At 41.0% G+C, this 18,645-nt stretch overlaps 1 protein-coding gene across 2 annotated transcripts in view; it reads left to right on the top strand.

Annotated features, from left to right (window-relative positions):
- Nucleotides 1-13,633, top strand: part of LOC124551085 (serine/threonine-protein phosphatase 6 regulatory ankyrin repeat subunit C-like) — a 65,745-nt gene extending 52,112 nt beyond the window's left edge. For both annotated transcript variants that reach the window (XM_047126012.1, XM_047126011.1), the window contains one exon: nucleotides 10,769-13,633. In XM_047126012.1, coding sequence (XP_046981968.1) covers nucleotides 10,798-11,736 — 939 coding nt within the window. In that variant the 5' untranslated portion in view covers nucleotides 10,769-10,797 and the 3' untranslated portion in view covers nucleotides 11,737-13,633. The remainder of the gene's footprint in view (nucleotides 1-10,768) is intronic.
- Nucleotides 13,634-18,645: the final 5,012 nt, after the last annotated feature.

The following is an 18,645-nucleotide window of genomic DNA, read 5'->3' on the forward strand; positions in this document are numbered from 1 at the left end:
CAAGCTAACTAAACCCAGATTGTCGTTAACGTCCTGACTGCATCGTGCAGGTAACATCAGAGCCAAAAGAAAAAATAAAAGATGGGGTAGGGAAACTGTGCTAGGACGCGAAAATGGGACGCATGCAGTAAGGTGGGTTTAGTTAATGTGAGGTGCATAATTGTAGAGTCTGAAAAAGACGAATCTGGAGTACCATACATGGTCAGGATTTCTCCAAGTCGAGGGGCCCAAAAATACAGTGGGGTTTTCTTTTTTTTTTTTAGTTCTTTCTTTTCTAATCTGGTGGGATAGGAAATGAGTGAAGTACAGGAGTTCGTCATCGTAGGTAGCCACACTGGTGAACAGGTGGAAAGTGTTGTTGCTGCAGGTGTTAATGGATGTGTCAGGAGAGGATGAATTAAAACACATTGCTAAAAACTTAGTTCAAATGGCTGTCATGGGAAGTTAATTCTGAGGTCATCAGTCCCCTAGCACTTAGAACTACTTAACCCTAGCTAACCTAAGGACATCACACACATCCATGCCCGAGGCAGGATTCGAACCTGCGACCGTAGCGGTGGTGCGGTCCCACACTGTAGCGCCTAGAACCACTCGGCCACCGCGGCCGGCAAAAACTCAGTGAGGCTGATGGAACTGTAAGAGGAAATGTCAGTATGGAGTTTGTGCGGCTTGAGGAAAAGGAAAACTACAATCCCGAAGGTCTTCCACGCTTCAGGATACGAAGATGTTGTGACAACAGTGTTGAAATGGTGAGTAAAAACGAGAGGCAATGTTCTTTTAGGTGGGCGGTCGTGACCAGGGGAAGTGATGCGAATTTTGTCAAGTATTTGGTGTCGTGTGCTGTGATTGGTGTATTTAATTCTATTTGTGGTATGACGACCTATCCGTTCTTTAGGTCTTTCAAATGTAATAACATGTCTACATCAAATGAGCTCAAGGCTATGTACATCGTGAAAGGGCATAAATTACACATACTGTTATCGTTGTTAACAAATTTACCATGGGCCACACCAAATCGCTTTTTGTGTACACTCTAAACATGAGAACTAAGATAGTTGGGGAGAAAACACATTTACAGAATTTCCGATATCATTGAAAAATCCAGCAATACAATCATCTGATTAATAATGGAGTGGGAAACTTGTTTATTGTGGTGTGCCACCGTAGTATGTAAGATCTACCCAAAAGACAGAGTGTCTTGGATGGTCATAAAAACATGGTATCAATAATTTGATGTATCTGATCTGAAATATCACTTTATACTTGAATACGCTGTAACATATTAACATCACATATGCACAAATCACATCCACAACATTGCTCATATACAGTCCGAACCAACAGAACAACTTAAAGAAGAAATTGCAATGAATCAATAAAAATGTATGTTCTGGTGTACTTGCCACTTATTACCCATCATTACTTCTATAAACATCTAATACTGTGAAATATGTTACGAAAATGTAAGTCACTGATGTTGATGTATCCATGCAGTTCCATGACTCTTAGAATATTTGGCTAGAAAGGCTAATTGGTTAGCTTTGATGAAACTGGTTACCCAGTATTCGTGGAGATTTACTAAAATACTTCGTTCATGTTAAAATACAGGTATTGTAAGTGTAAAAACTGTGTAAGACTTCACGTGATGCTCCCTCGTTTTCATGTGAAACAATATAACACAACGATAATGGGATAAGCACCATTTACATTATACAACCAGGATACCACGCTTCACTAGACTTTTGTTTTTCGTGTGTTAGTAAGTTTAAGGCAGTTGAATAATCTATGCATTATATGCACCTTATTGTAATATGACGTGTCACGCACTCCGCGTCTTCAATAAATGAAAGATTTTCTGAAATAGCTCAACTGTGCAATTTATTTCATGCACTTTTGTGTAATATTACATGTAACATCATCCTGGACATAAAGTAAGTCTATATAAGATTGTGTGTATACATATTCTTACATCTTACAAGACTGTGTTTCAGTATATTTCACTATGTATCAGGTTTAGACAAGTTGTGCACTATGACTTACACAAATTTTCAAGACCCTTGAACAGCAACAACAGTACGTTGTTTAACATAAGACAGATACATGGTATGAAAGTGACTCTGCTAACAGGTTAGTGAGAGGGCAAGGGGGGAGGGGCAGGGATGCCTTTACCAGCTAGCATATAATACTGGATGGAAATTATCTAAAAATCTATTTCTTAAATGTGTCTGATCATTTAGTAATTCGTCGAGGTGGTTTCTGAGGTGCAGTTCTGTGACCATTTCTGGTCTAAAACTAATAATGGTAACCACTTCTTGCGAGATAGCTAGTTCTTTTCTTTCTGTTCAATTGCTCTTGCAAGTCTTTTGCCACCTCTGATAATAGAATAACAACACCATTAGTAAACTTTAATGTTCTTGCTTCTTTCCCTGATGTTTAAGTCGTTTCCTAAAGTTCTCCTTGGATTCCTTTATTACTTGCTCACACACAGACTGAATATTATGCAAGCCAGGCTATAATCCTGTCTCACTCCCTTCTCGACCACAGATTCCCTTTCATATCCTTCGACTCCTACACTTGCAGTCTGTTTTGTGTACAAGTTGTAGATATCCTTCCACTCCCTATATTTTATCCCAGTCATCTTCAGAATTTCAAACAGTGTGTATTCCAGTCAGTACTGTCAACAACTTTCATTATATCTAACAATGCAATAAACCTAGGTTTGCCTTTCTTCAGACTGTCTTATGAGTCATAGGGTCATTGCAGGCTTCTGCATTTCTCTCTAACAAAACTGATGTTCCCCGATGTCGGCTATAACAGTTTCTCTGTTCTTCTGTAAATTATTCATGTCAGTATTTAGCAAGTGTACATTGGTAGCATTCATACCATTTAGCCCCTGCCTTGTTTGGAATTGGAATTATTACATTCATGTAGAAGTCTGGGGGAATTTCCCCTGTCGCATATTGTTGTATTCTCTTTTCCCACTTTTATCTCGTCTTGTTGTCTCTGTAGAGCTGTACCACGGGAAGCAAGGGGAGAATGTTAGTTGGTGGCCGGTATCCTCGTTCTGTAACACAAATTGCAGACAGTTAATAACTGGGTTCATTATTCACAAACATGTGTTGTGGTGCAAGCACTCTTCTGTATAGTCCACGTAGCCTCAATGCTGTTGAAGTAAAAATCCGCTATGTTCACTATTAGGTTGCCGTGTGCTGCCTGTCTTTGCTGGAGGCGAAGTCTGCAGCTCCGCCTCGGTAACACGCTGGAACTTCATGGCATATAGGCTCAAACTAACTGGCTAAACAGACAGGCTAAACTGGCCCTCCGGTGCGCTACGGCGATCCTAAATAACGGTGGCTGAGAGGGCGTTGGCGGTACGTTTCCAGCGAGTCTTGCCATTGGCCTCTATCGATACTCTCGTAACCTCTATGCTGCATGGTGTGCTGGTGACAGCGTACGCCAACACACATAGTTTGAACACCAAGTGCATTAGTTTCGTAAGTTCCGCTTTGTCAACTTTAGGTGCCTTACGTCTTTAACTGCTCCGTCAGTTTCTCCTCGCAGTATCATTTCTACAATCTCATGCTCATCTATTCCCATTTTCCTTTCTGTAATATCAGCTTTATGTTCGATTCCTTTGCATAGCCCTTCTCTACATTCAGTCCACTTTCAGCCTTCCCTTTGCTTAGTACTGGCTTGCCATCAGAACTCCTGATATTCATAACGATATTTCTCTTTTCTTCAAAAGCCTGTTTGATTTTCCTATGAGTAACATCTTTGTCCCACAGTAGTTGTTTCTATAAATTTGCGTTTCTTCTCTAGCCATTCCTGGTTCGCCATTAAGCACTTTCAGTCAATTTCAGTTTGTAGACATCTGTATTTCCATTTTCTTGCTTCATTTGCAGGGTATTTATACTCCCTTCTTTTGTCAAATAAGTTCAATATCTTTGTGTTATCCAATAATTTCTACTAGACCTCGTCTTTTTTTCTATTTGATGTTGTTCTGCCTTCATCATTTCAACACTAAAGCTATGCATCGTATTCTGGTGTATTCCATTCACTTATTTGACGATACTTCAACCTAATGTTAACAATCACGTTCAGTTCTGATAGATTGCTTCCCCTTTCATTCTTCTCCAGCAACATATGTCCCCCTACAATTTTTAGTACTTTTCCTTTCCCTACTATGAACTCCATTCCCTAATCCAAACTAAATTTTCATCTTCCTTAAGTATCTGAATAATTACTTTTAACTAGCCACATACTCATTCAGTTTCTTCATCAAGCATATAAACTTATATTACTGTGGTGGGCGTTATTTTTGTATCTCTCTTAGCTAAGGTAATGTGTACAGTATCGTAACTCGTCTTTTCTAATAATAGGAGCATTTATACAATCACTTACCCGCATCACAGATATTTATCACTTTCGAATGACGTTGAAAAGACACGCACCCAGTACTTACTATTAAATTCGTACTTAGCTGATTCTTCTGTTTTGGCGTCGTCGTCTCTTCTCAGGGGTATAATAATATCCATAGGTTTTACTTGCATGAAGAAGGCGTTCTATTTCCAGGACAATAAAGTGTGAAAATAAAAACAGTTTCTTCATCATATATTCTGCATACTTAATTTTCCCGATTACTGATCGCAATAATAATACAACTTCCACGTCCATGTTATTTTTAACTGCTCACGTGAGCTACAATTTCCAGTGTGTCCGCCAAATGACAATGACAGCTATAGAGATCAAATTTTAAATAGTTTCTGCTTCATTTACTGGTGCTGAAGATTTCACATTATGTTTTAGGCTTGATTACAGGACAGTGTGCTGTTCATCCTGGTTCATCCACACTGCAGATTTCTTATTCGTTATGAGACCTACTCCTGGATTATCCCTATTTGATTTTTCGTTGATGTACAGATCTGACCAGAAGTCCTGTTCCTCTTGCCACTGAACTTTACCAATTCTGTCAGCATATTCCTCTTTTTATATTCTGCAACCTATCTAGGAAACTAACATAACATTACATGCCCTGACCTCCAGAATGCCAGTTGTGTTATTCCCAACGATATCATCCTCTTGCTCAACGACAAATTTGATTAAGTTTAGTGGATACGCTTCAACCATGTCTCACTATGTACTCGGTTGTCGACTCACTTTGATGTACTTTGACGTTATAACAGAAGACACCTCTTCGTAATCACCAGTATTTTGACTGTTTCAGTGCCACATATCACGAATTCTTCTTTGTGCCACCCTGTTCATCTTAGACAGCACTTCCACTCTATATCCTCAATTATTTGTTTGGTGTATTCCAATTCCATCTTCCCCTACAGCTATTATTCTCTACAACATTGGCCTCACACTCGGGAGGATGACTGTTCAGATCTGCATCCTGGTTCAAATGGCTCTGAGCACTATGGGACATCTGAGGTCATCAGTCCCCTAGAACTTAGAACTACTTAAACCTAACTAACCTAAGGACAGCACACAACACCCAGTCATCACGAGGCAGAGAATCTGCATCCTGCTTTTGCGTGATTTCCCAATATCACTTAAGACAAATGCTGGGATGGTTTCTTTATAGGGACACATCCCATTTCCTTCTCCACCCTTCCTTGATCGGAGCTTGTTCTCTGTCTCAGATGTGCTCATTGTCGATTGGACACCAAACACCAATCCTCCATCCTTTACTTTCTGCAGTTCTCTTTGTAAAACTCTCTCTACACATATCCTTTTTTTTTTTTGATCCGTCTTCTGTCTGGTCTGATGTGTGGCCCGCCACGAATTTCTCTCCTGCGACGGCCTCTTCACCTAGAGGAGCGCTTGCAACATATGTCCTTAGTTATTTGCTGGATGTATTCCAGACCCTGTCTTCCTCTACAGTTTTTACCCTCTACAGCTCCCCCCAGTAATCTGGAAGTTATTCCCTGATGTCTTAACAGGTGTCCTTGCATCCTGTCCTGTCTTCTTCTCGGTATTTTCCATACATTCCTTTCCCTGCCAATTTCCTGAAGAACCTCCTCATTCCTTACCTTATCAGGTCAGCTAATTCTCAACATTCTTGTGTAGCACTACATCTCAAACGCTTTGATTCTCTTCTTTTCCAGTTTTCCCAAAGTCCATGTTTCACTACCACACATTCTTGTGCTTCAAACTACACTCTCAGAAATTTCTTCCTCAAATTAAGAACTATGTTTGATACTAATAGACTTACTCCATCCATCATGTGTTAATTTGCTTCCTAGGTATCAGAATTCATTTACTTCATCTACTTCGTGTTCACCAATCCCGATGTTACATTTCTCGCTGTTCTCATTCTACTACTTCTCATTACTTTCGCCTTTCTTCGATTTACTGTCCATCCATATTCTGCACTCATTAGGATGTTCATTCCTTTAAGCAGATATTGTAATTCTTCTTCCGTTTGTGGGGCGGCGAGTGAGTTTGTAATAATAATTAATCTAATTGCTGTATAAACGCTTGCATGTAGAAATCAGTTTCTAGCTTTTAGAATGTTGTTATTGCTGTCTTTTGCCGTTCTCAACACTGGCTCTCTATTTACTCCGTGACCCCCAGAAAGTGATTTAATAAAACTTGGAGCCAGTAAATAGAAATCCTAGTGCCCACTTTACCTGAGAATGTTCTTATAGCTGCAGCTTATAGCTCTGAGGAATTAGGAGATTGTCCGGGATTTCTAATCAAAAACGGTTTTCCAAAATAGTTGAGTATATTCTGAAATTCACTAATAAAAACCACAAGTATCCCTACAACCTAACTAACAGAGCAGTTCAGAGTCTAATGCGCTGATGCAACTATAAATGTCCGAATTAAATGTTAAAAAGAATGCTCGCCATAATTTGATGAAAATACTTCATCAAACGCCACGCTAAATATTTGGTAGAATGTCTGTCCCGCGACGGCACGTGAAAATACGACAATACGCAAACTGAAGCTAGATAATGAAAATCATTCCAGAATTAACACTTCACATAAATGTTTTCATGGTTCCGCGTATCTCTAGTAACTTAATACGGCACCCGAGGCTGTTTGTAGCAGATACACTGATGCGACGCGACTACCGACACAGATGGCGTGTCATTCAGCGTCTGGAGAGAACTGGGGCCTTCCTTCCTCGCGCAGTGTTCTTATATATAAAGCCGCGGTGCGGACGGCTGAGGGAACGCCTGATTAAAGCCGCTCTCCCGACTAGCCGCTGGGCTAGTAACGCACCACTTCAAGTTACATAATAATTTATAGCTTCTTTGGCTGATGGCCGAAGAAGCTCTTAATTTAAACGTGCATTCAGCACGCAGGTAAGTATTGATAATAAAATTTTGACGTGGCTAAGTTAAATACTTTGGGCGAGAGAATTAATTAAATTACCCTGCACGCAGCAGATGAGCTCTGAACTGTCCCTTTTGAGATCCGCTATCGCTATAATTTTATAGGTATTAAAAAGAAACTTTACACATCTTCATAATCATAGCGGACCTCCAACCTATTTAAATCTAAACATCCTAGCCTTATTTATTAACCTACTTAATCTATTTTGCTTCCTTCAGTTTTGAGACGAAAACCAGAAAATCATGAATTTCCACTAAAGTCTTAATTTGTGAAATCCAAAGTACTGTTTTTATTAAATCATTATGAAAGATGAATCTAAATATAAATTTTGAAGTCTCTAGCTCTTTTCTGTTGCGCCAATGATTTTTCCAGAAAAACGTCCAAATCTCGGAAATGGCTGAAGTTATCGAACTGATATTTAACACACATTAATTTAGTATTATTTTTGACATGCTAGAAAAGTTTTAGTTCATTTGCTTGATTTTTAAGGTATTGCGCAACATTTATGACGTCAGAGCTAGTTACAGCAGACTGGCTGGCACACAATGGAAACTGATGTGAATTTACTACAGCGTGAGTAGGCTGCTTCCCTACACGTTCCACTGAGGACAGCAATCTCATCATTCATATCCTTTCATCTTGGTTTTTAAGACCACTCTTACATCTTTCTTTTATTTCCATCATTTCTTCTTCGATGTACAGACTGAACAGTAGGGACGAAAGAAAATATACCACTTGGCTCTTGTACATATTATATAGTAACCCGCCTTTCCCTGTATCCTACCCATATTTTTCTAAGAACTTCGAACATCTTGCACCATGTGATACTGTCGAAGGCTTTTCCAGTTCGATAAATCCTATGAGCGTATCTTGAATTTTCTTCAGTCCTGCTTCCATTACCAATCTCAACGTCATAACTGCCTCTCTTGTGCCTTCACATTTCCTAAAACCAAACTGATAGTCATTTAACACATCCTTTATATTCTGTTCAATTCTTCTGTATATTATTCTTGTCAGCAGCTTCAATGCATGAGCTGTAAAGCTGATTGTTCTGTAGCTCTCACATTTGTCGGCTCTTGCAATCTTAGGAATTGTGCAGATCAAGTTTTTCTGAAAGTCTTATGGTATATCGCCAGTCTCATACCTTCTACGCACCAATGTGAATAGTCGTCTTGTTGCCACTTTCACTAACGGATTTTAGGAATTCTGATGGAATGTTATCTATCCCTACTGCCTTGTTCGATCTTAAGTCTTCCAAAACTCTTAAATTTTGATTCTAATACACGATCACCCCCTCTCTTCTGTATCAATTCCTGTTTCTTATTCTATCATCAGACAAGGCTTCCTCCTCAGAGAAGCTGCCAATGTACTCTTTCCACCTATGCACTTTCTTCTCTCATTTAACATTGGAATTCCCGTTACGCTCTTACTACCCTTGCTTTCATTTTCACCCGAAGGTTGTCTTGACTTTTCCGTATGTTGAGTCAGCCCTACTGACTATCACATCTTTTTCGATTTCCTCACATTTTTCCTGCAGTCATTTCGCCTTTCCTTCTCTGCACTTCCTGTTTATTTCAGTCCTGAGTGACTTGTATTTCTGTATTCCTGAAATTTCCTAAACATTTTTGTACTTCCTTCTTTCACTGATCAACTGATGTATTTCTTCTGTTACCCATGGCTTCTTCACAGTTACCTTCTTTGTACCTTTTCTTTATAACGTCTATGATTGCCCTTTATAAAGGTTGACCCTTCCTTTCAAATGAACCGCCTCCTGAGCTATTCATTACCACAGTATCTGTGCCCTCAGGGAACTTGAAGCACCTCTCTTCATTCCTTGGTACTTCTGTATCCCACTTCTTTGCGTATTGATTCTTCCTGACTAATGTCTTAAACTTCAGCCCAATCTTCAGCACTACTAAATTGTGACCTGAGTCTTTATCTGCTCCTGGGTGTGCCTTACAATCCAGTGTCTGATATCAGGAATCAGTGTCTGATCATTATCTAATCTAACTGAAATGTTCCCGTATCTCTTTGCCTTTCCCAAGCACACCTCCTGCTGCTGTAACTCTTGAACAGAGTACTCGCTATTATTAGCTGAAATTTATTACAGAATTCAATTAGTGTTTCTCATCTCTCATTCTTACTACAGAGCTCGTATTCTCATATAATCCTTTCTTCTACTCCTTCCCCTACAACCGCATTCCAGTCCGCCATGAATGTTAGATTTTCATCTACCTTTACGAACTGAATTACCTGTTCAGTATCCTCATATACTTTCTGTATCTCTTCATTTTTGACTTGTGTCGTCAGCATGTATAGCTGAAGTATCGTGGTCAGTGTTAATTCGCTGTCGGTTCTGATGAGAACAATCCTATGGCCGGCCGTTGTGGCCGAGCGGTTCTAGGCACTTCAGTCTGGAACCGCGCGACCGCTACTGTCGCAGGATCGAATCCTGCTTCGGGTATGGATGTGTGTGGTAACTTCAGGTTAGTTAGGTTTAAGTAGAACTAAGTTCTAGGGGTCTGATGACCTCAGATGTTAAGTCCCATAGTACTCAGAGCCATTTGAACCAACCCTGTTCCAGAAGTGTTCGCAGTAACACACTATCTGCCCTGCCTTCCTATTCATAACTAATCCTACTCCTGTTATATCATTTTCTGCTGCCGTTGATTTTACGCTACCTTCATTTGGATAGATATCCTTGTCTTCTTTCTATTTCACTTCACTGAACCCCACTATATCTAGGCTGAGTCTATGCATTTCCCTTTTCTGAGTTTCTATCTTCCCTACCACTTTTAAATTTCTGAACATTATCCTTTCGTTGGTTATTCAGTCTTCTTTTCATGGTCACCCTCCCGCTGACTTGGCAGTCCGATCTTGGAGATACGAATGGGGGACTATTCTGGAATCTATTTGTCAATGGTGAGATCATCATGACACCTTTTCAATTACTGCCCAATGTCCTGTGGATACACATATGTGTCTTAACTGCAGTTGTTTCCATTGTATCCTCATTTTGTTGAACAGCGCTGATTCTTCCGCCTATAAGAGCAGTTTTCCCTCTCCAAAGGCAAGATAGAACCCCGAACCTCCGTCCCCAAAAAATGGCTCAAATGGCTCTGAGCACTATGGGACTTAACTTCTGAGGTCATCAGTCCCCTAGAACTTAGAACTACTTAAACCTAACGAACCTAAGGACATCACACACATCCATGCCCGAGGCAGGATTCGAACCTGCAACCGTAGCGGTCGAGCGGTCCAGACTGTAGCGCCTAGAGCCGCTCGGCCACCCTGGCCGGCGTTGGTGAGGTTAGAACACGAGACTAAGGACGTTTTTATTGCCAATCAAAGACGATTCCTCTAGAGCTCAGGGGCACCATTACAGATAACTACAATGCCAATATTTTTCTGTGTTCTTCAGGGTCGAGTGTCAGAGCTCAGAGCAACAGCATGGGTTCGCGGTTGCACAAAGCAGCAGAGAGCGGGGACGTGATAGAACTGCAGGAATTGCTGGATGCGATGGTGAACGTGAACCACCGAGACGAGTACAAGCAGACTGCTCTCCACAAGGCTGCAGGGAGAGGCCACGAGCAGGCCGTCGCGCAGCTACTGAGGGCTGGTGCTGACCCCATTCCCCGTGACAACCGGGGGAGGACGCCACTGCACCTGGCAGCCAGGGAGGGTCACGAGCGCGCTCTCGGGTTCCTGCTCAGGGCAGGGGCAGACGTCCGGGCCACCGACAGCTGGGGTAGGACTCCTCTGCACCTGGCTGCGAAGGAAGGGCGTGAGCTCGCTGCCATGTGGCTGCTCGTCCTGGGGGCGAATTCTGGTGCTGCAGACAACTGGGGCAGGACGGCCCTGCACCTGGCGGCCAAGGAGGGTCACGAGACGACGGTGAAGTGCCTCCTCGAGATGGACGCCGACCCCAGCGCCCGTGACGGCTGGCAGCGGACTCCCCTCCACCTGGCGGCCAAGAACGGGCACGTGGAGTGCGGCGGTCGCCTGCTGGCTGCAGGGGCTAGCCTCAGAGTCAGTGACAACTGGGGGAGGACCCCTCTGCACCTGGCTGCGAGGGAAGGCGCCGACCGGAGCGTCCAGTGGCTGATCCGGTACGGTGCCGTTATCGACGCGAGGGACGATTGGGAGCGGACGCCGCTTCATCTGGCAGTCATAAACAGGAGAGAGGCAGCTGCCGTGTACCTCCTGCGCAGAGGAGCTGATCGTAGATTGCAGGACAGGTGGCAGAGTTCACCTGAGGACTTGGCCAACGGAGATGAAACCTTTGCTCTTATGATGGTTCTCGTAGAGGAAAATGATGATATGGAATTTATGGACGATAGCGAACATGATTTTTATGGGGAAGACCCCACTGACCCTTGTTTCAGTTAGCCATACTAAATGATTATCAGATGCAGGAGTCCCCCCTGTAAGTGCCTGGATGAATTGATCCTCTGGTGAGAAAGAAGCAAAATCGTACTAATCCCAACAGCACTCTGCATATTACAGCATTCTGATGATCAAAACAAACTCCGTTTGAAAAATGAAATGTATGCTCATCCACACACAGGAAACTTCATTGTACGGAATTCATGCCGCCTGGGATTAGCCGAGTGGCCTAATGCGCTGCAGTCACGGACTGTGCGGTTGGTCCCGGCGGAGATTCGAGTCCTCCCTTGGGCATGGGTGTGTGTGTTCGTCCTTAGGATAATTTAGGTTAAGTAGTGTGCAAGTTTAGGAACTGATGACCTTAGCAGTTACGTCCCATAAGATTTCACACACTTTTGAACATTCGAACGTAATTCATCCAGAAATCACCATCCACGCAAAATTATTGCAGTTATGTACATAAAAGTCAATAAAAATGCCGAAGTTCCTGTGTCGATGGGTTACATTTTAGATATGGTTACCAAGCAAGTGACCACAATTTCTTTTTTTGCTTTGTGTTTCTTTGTTTTATTGCAATCATTGACATAACTACGATGACTTCGCGTGGGTGGGAGACTTTAATTGTATTCCATCCAATCAAAGTGCTTATGTGAGGATATTTCTGGTGATGAACACATGTTCCTTTGAAATGCAATAATTTAGAGCTTCTGCCTATTGTATATCTTCGCCTACATTTTATTTTTCAAGTTGACCTCACAGCCGGTGATGGATCAACTAAGAAATACATAAATAACTTTCTGCTTACGACTAGTTTAATGCTATGAAAAAACTAGTACAGCTGGTTGTAATGTGCCTGCTATTCCCCATCCCTTATCCTTCCTTGAGTGACACCTTCACGTGAACATCAAAGACTTCACTAGGTATGCAAATAATCCTACACACCACGATCATTTCATTAAGAAACTGCATGGGGCAATAGCTACCAACATGCTAGATTTTCATAAGCCATCTGACAACTCCAGACCCAATAATCTGTTGTTTTGCATTCAATTGCTGAAGTGTTCAGAGCTTACTGGCTGGATAAAATCGGCCACCATACATTTAAAAAATTGTAAGTAACCAGAAGACAGAGTAAATATTTGTAAGGAACTACATAAAAGCAATGCAACTACAAAATCACAAATATTCTTTCACTTAAATGCTCTCCTTGTACAATTATGAAAGAACGCTACCTTTACTGCCACACTTACAAATGCTAGTACAGTGCTGGAAATGTATTTAAGTGTTCACAAGCTCCCCCCCCCCCCCTCCTCTATCAAAACCTCTGCTATTCAATTCCTTATTACTACATCAACCGCTACGCCAAAATGCCTTGCTTTTCACACATATCCTCTTGTACACTAGGTACACTACAGACTGAATCTTTCAGTGTCTTATGTTTTTGTTGGTCAGATAGTTGCTCAGTGTCCATATTTCCACTAGCTTACTACTTCTTCCCAAGCTTCTCTACACTCCCACTGAACACACTCAGCAAGTGTCACTTTCTGTCTCTTCATCTCCAAATACTTTTTCCATTTCCTTCACGAGTTTCCAGCTTACCACTCATACCGTGAAACCACCCTGTTGGCTGTCTCGGCATTGTTGATTACAATCTTATAGGATTGGCTTACTAGTTCTCTTTCTATCTTCAAAACGTTTAAGAAAATTCCTTGGGAGACAAACTGGTCAATCTCAACCACAATCCCCTCAATAAAGAAAAGCCCTAAGTAAGTTATTGGTTGGCTTTCATAGACAATGTCTGGTGTCCAACAATAAAACTATCTTTTTGTGTGATATTATTATGTAACTAGCCTGCAAGATGTACATAATTAAAAATGTAGAGCATTATGTGGAGCTAATTAAAAACAACAACAAAAATATAATAATACATATGTAATTTATAACCACCCTGTGCACTTTTACTCTTTTGTTAAAGTCATGTACTTTTAATGCCTCTTATTAAGAGCAGTTAGTCGCACCTGCTAAAGTTCATGAGCTAGCTACAACCTGGAGTGGCTTTCGTAGCGCCAGTCTATAGAGTCAAAAACTAATCAAATTTACACTTAGAACTGGTCTTACTTGAACTGAACACCCATATAGACGTTAACTCAGTTTATACCTGTTTGGATTTTGTTAAGGCTATCGTAATTATTCCACAGCATTTAGTGCAAATTTAGGGGGGTCGTTCTCTCTTGAAACAACATATGACATTTGACTTCTCTTCTCACATATTACTATCATTTTGACAACTAAATTTTCCCACTAAAACACAGTATTTACCAATGAACTAGGAAACAGTGCAAACTCGTCTTGAGTAGTTTTCCTTCTGAAAATAATTCTGCGTTCTAAACACGATATGCACTCCCGGAGGTAGAAATTATGAAAATAGTTACACTCACTGAACTTGAAACAGTTAATTTATTTATCTTTGGATACATGCAATTTTAGATTTTAGCACCAGAATGGAGGTCACACGATATTTGACGTCTGTCTATTCAACAATCATTTCCAATAAAAATGAAATTAGGTATTTGAGACCTGGTAGTCAGGGGAAGTCAGGATTCGGTTACGATTGTGGACGGGGCCATAGTCAGTCACTATTGGTTGCCCTTTTACAGTTATACACATTTATTTTAAACCAGTAATTCCAGACTCAACAATAAACAAAAAACTACACGTTATTAATGAAGGAATGAACAATGGTGCAAAATAATAGTGTTTTCAGTGCGTTACAATTCAGCAATCACCAGAGAATACAGATACAACAGATAATGTTTTAAAAACAAGCCACTGTCATCACGGCCAAGAATGGCAATAAAATAAATTAAGAATGTTTGAGAACTCGCTGCAATTTACAACTTACAAATATTTAAAGATTACAGGTAAGTAGCCATAAACCAAACAGAGGGCATCAGACGCCAGACATGGCAGGAAATATGGTTTTAAGGCTTACTGCTAAAAATACCAGTACCAAATTAGAGGTTTAAGGCAAATAACCACAATTACGGCTGAAGGCCTTACACGCCAGGAACAGCAATTATAACAAAAAATTAGAAACCTGACGTAAAACAGCAAATACAATAGCAAAGGTTAATTTTAAAAAAATAACAAACAACTGATCACCAAACGGGTGAAATAAAATGATGGTAAACCTTGTAAGACAGCCTTTACACTGCTAGATTTATTCCAGAAGGCGACCAGAACTATTAACTAGGCTTACATAACCTCTAATGTACGCATTACAAGGTATTATAATAAATAATACAATATTAAAAAACAGGGACCAGTCACAGACGGTGCTCCAGGAATCGACCTCTGGGAACCAACACTTTGGAGAGCGATGAGATAGTTGCATTCATTTCACAAGAAGGTAACTCAGACTAGTGGCAGTCGAACAAATGACTAATGATAACTTGCTGAAGCTACCTGACGTCCGACAAACCAAATGCAACGATGGAACAATACGCCAAAGCCGGAATCGTCGGTCTGCACTAAGTCCCCAGAATACTGTGTTTAGAGCGCCAAAACGAGAGACGGATCACTACCACCAGAGTAGAAAAATCACCAACCGGCCTGCAATCAAGAAAGCTCTCAAAACTACACTCCTTACCGTACAGCAGCGGCAAGGTGAGGAAACGTGCACTGCCGTTACATACACCAAATCCCAGGGCAGGTAAATGGAGCGTTAGCGGCCACCAGGCAGGAAAAATACCGCTGGTTGAACTTAACAAATTGTAGCAAACCGAACGCAGTAAATAATAATAAGAAGTCGAGGAAAGTTAATCAGTTCCGCTTTCCCCAAGCACTCCACTCGCTGCTCTTCGCCTCGGCAACACTATGAGCAACAACACGACCCAAATCACTGGAAAATCGCGAGATATCACAATGGTGGAGGTTTCTCTACCTGAATTCAAGTGCACTCATGTTAATAATTCCAGGATCCGGTTTACGACGCGGTCGTGCACCGTCGTGACCACAGCCCTTCGATCCGGCAGTCCATGCGCGCCGCCAGCGGTCTCGGCGTGTTCCCGCACTGCGCGGACCTGGTTCCTCCTCAGTCCCCAACCGTCTACACCCAGAAAAACAACGACGTCGCCCCAAAAGTAGTGCAACAGTTACTACATATCGATAACTGCCGCTGCTGCCACTATCGGACAGGTAACACTTGCGAAACAGAGTGGTGCCAGTCAACACAAAAAGAAGAGAACTGCAACAATGCCAACTAAATGATACGGTCTGGCCTCCAACAGAGGGCGGAAATCTACAAACACCACCAATGCAAGCCACAGCACAGCTCAGTATTACTATCAGACTGAATTTATTTACATGGCGAGAAACTAAGTGAATTATTTTAATTCTAAATAAATTCACTAAAGGGAATATCATGGCTTTAGCTGTGTCAGGTGTGGGTATACTACATACTAGTGACATGTGAGTAAGGGCAAATTATTTTAATCAAGTACCGTTACAACGAGGCCCATCGAATTTGCACGTCTTCATTTTATTACGTAAATGAATCAAACAAGCTTTATGTCAACTGCAACTTCTTATACAGTTGATAAGTAAAGTTTTTAGACCGGATTTAAGCAATGTAAATATATAATGCACTCCAGAATGAGATCTTCACTCTTCAGCGGCGTGTGGGCTGATATGAAGCTTCCTGGCCAATTAAAACTGTGTCCGGACCAAGACTCGAACTCGGGACCTTTGCATTTCGCGGGCAAGTGCTCAACCATCTGAGCTACCCAAGAACGACTCTCAGCTTCACTTCTGCCAGAACCCCGTGTCCTACATTCCAAACTTTACAGAAGCTTCACTTCTGTCAGTACCTCGTCTCCTACCTTCCAAACATTACAGAAGCTTCACTTCTGCCAGTACCCCGTGTCCTACATTCCAAACTTTACAGAAGCTTCACTTGTGCCAGTACCTCGTCTCTTAACTTCCAAACTAAAGAAGCCCTCGACTGATATTGCAGACACACTGCTTAGCCACAGCCTGGGGAATGTTTTCATAATGAAATTTTTTTTCTGCAGTGGAGTGTGTGCTGTTATGAATCTTCCTAGCAGATTAAAACTGTGTGACGGACCGAGATTCGAACTCGAGAGCTTTCTCTTTTGCATCTGAGCTACCCAACACGATTCACGCCCCGTCTTCACAGCTTCACTTCTGCCAGTACCTCATCTCCTACCTTCGAAATTTTACAGAAGCTTCACTTCTCCCAGTACCTCGTCTCCTACCTTCCAAACTTCACAGAAGCTTCACTTCTGCCAGAACCCCGTGTCCTACATTCCAAACTTTACAGAAGCTTCACGTCTGTCAGTACCTCGTCTCCTACCTTCCAAACATTACAGAAGCTTCACTTCTGCCAGTACCTCGTCTCCTACCTTCCAAACATTACAGAAGCTTCACTTCTGTCAGTATCTCGTCTCCTACCTTCCAAACATTACAGAAGCTTCACTTCTGCCAGATTAGATTAGATTAGATTACTACTAGTTCCATGGATCATGAATACGATATTTCGTAATGATGTGGAACGAGTCAAATTTTCCAATACATGACATAATTAGGTTAATTTAACAACACACTTAAGTTAATATAACAACTTTATTTTTTTGTGTTTTTTTATTTTTATTTTTTTATTTTTTTTTTAATATTTTTTTTCTTAATTTATATCTAAAAATTCCTCTATGGAGTAGAAGGAGTTGTCATTCAGAAATTCTTTTAATTTCTTCTTAAATACTTGTTGGTTATCTGTCAGACTTTTGATACTATTTGGTAAGTGACCAAAGACTTTAGTGCCAGTATAATTCACCCCTTTCTGTGCCAAAGTTAGATTTAATCTTGAATAGCGAAGATCGTCTTTTCTCCTAGTATTGTAGTTATGCACACTGCTATTACTTTTGAATTGGGTTTGGTTGTTATTAACAAATTTCATAAGAGAGTATATATACTGAGAAGCTACTGTGAATATCCCTAGATCCTTAAATAAATGTCTGCAGGATGATCTTGGGTGGACTCCAGCTATTATTCTGATTACACGCTTCTGTGCAATAAATACTTTATTCCTCAGTGATGAATTACCCCAAAATATGATGCCATATGAAAGCAATGAGTGAAAATAGGCGTAGTAAGCTAATTTACTAAGATGTTTATCACCAAAATTTGCAATGACCCTTATTGCATAAGTAGCTGAACTCAAACGTTTCAGCAGATCATCAATGTGTTTCTTCCAATTTAATCTCTCATCAATGGACATACCTAAAAATTTGGAATATTCTACCTTAGCTATATGCTTCTGATTAAGGTCTATATTTATTAATGGTGTCATACCATTCACTGTACGGAACTGTATGTACTGTGTCTTATCAAAATTCAGTGAGAGTCCGTTTACAAGGAACCACTTAGTAATTTTCTGAAAGACAGTATTGACAATTTCATCAGTTAATTCTTGTTTCTCAGGTGTGATTACTATACTTGTATCATCAGCAAAGAGAACTAACTTTGCCTCTTCATGAATATAGACTGGCAAGTCATTAATATATAATAAGAACAACAAAGGACCCAAGACTGACCCTTGTGGAACCCCATTCTTGATAGTTCCCCAGTTTGAGGAATGTGCTGATCTTTGCATGTTACGAGAACTACTTATTTCAACTTTCTGTACTCTTCCAGTCAGGTACGAATTAAACCATTTGTGCACTGTCTCACTCATGCCACAATACTTGAGCTTGTCTAGCAGAATTTCATGATTTACACAATCAAAAGCCTTTGAGAGATCACAAAAAATCCCAATGGGAGGTGTTCAGTTATTCAGATCATTCAAAATTTGACTGGTGAAAGCGTATATGGCATTTTCTGTTGAAAAACCTTTCT

Source organism: Schistocerca americana, chromosome 9 (genome assembly GCF_021461395.2).
Source record: "Schistocerca americana isolate TAMUIC-IGC-003095 chromosome 9, iqSchAmer2.1, whole genome shotgun sequence".
NCBI classification, from domain to species: Eukaryota; Metazoa; Arthropoda; class Insecta; order Orthoptera; family Acrididae; genus Schistocerca; species Schistocerca americana.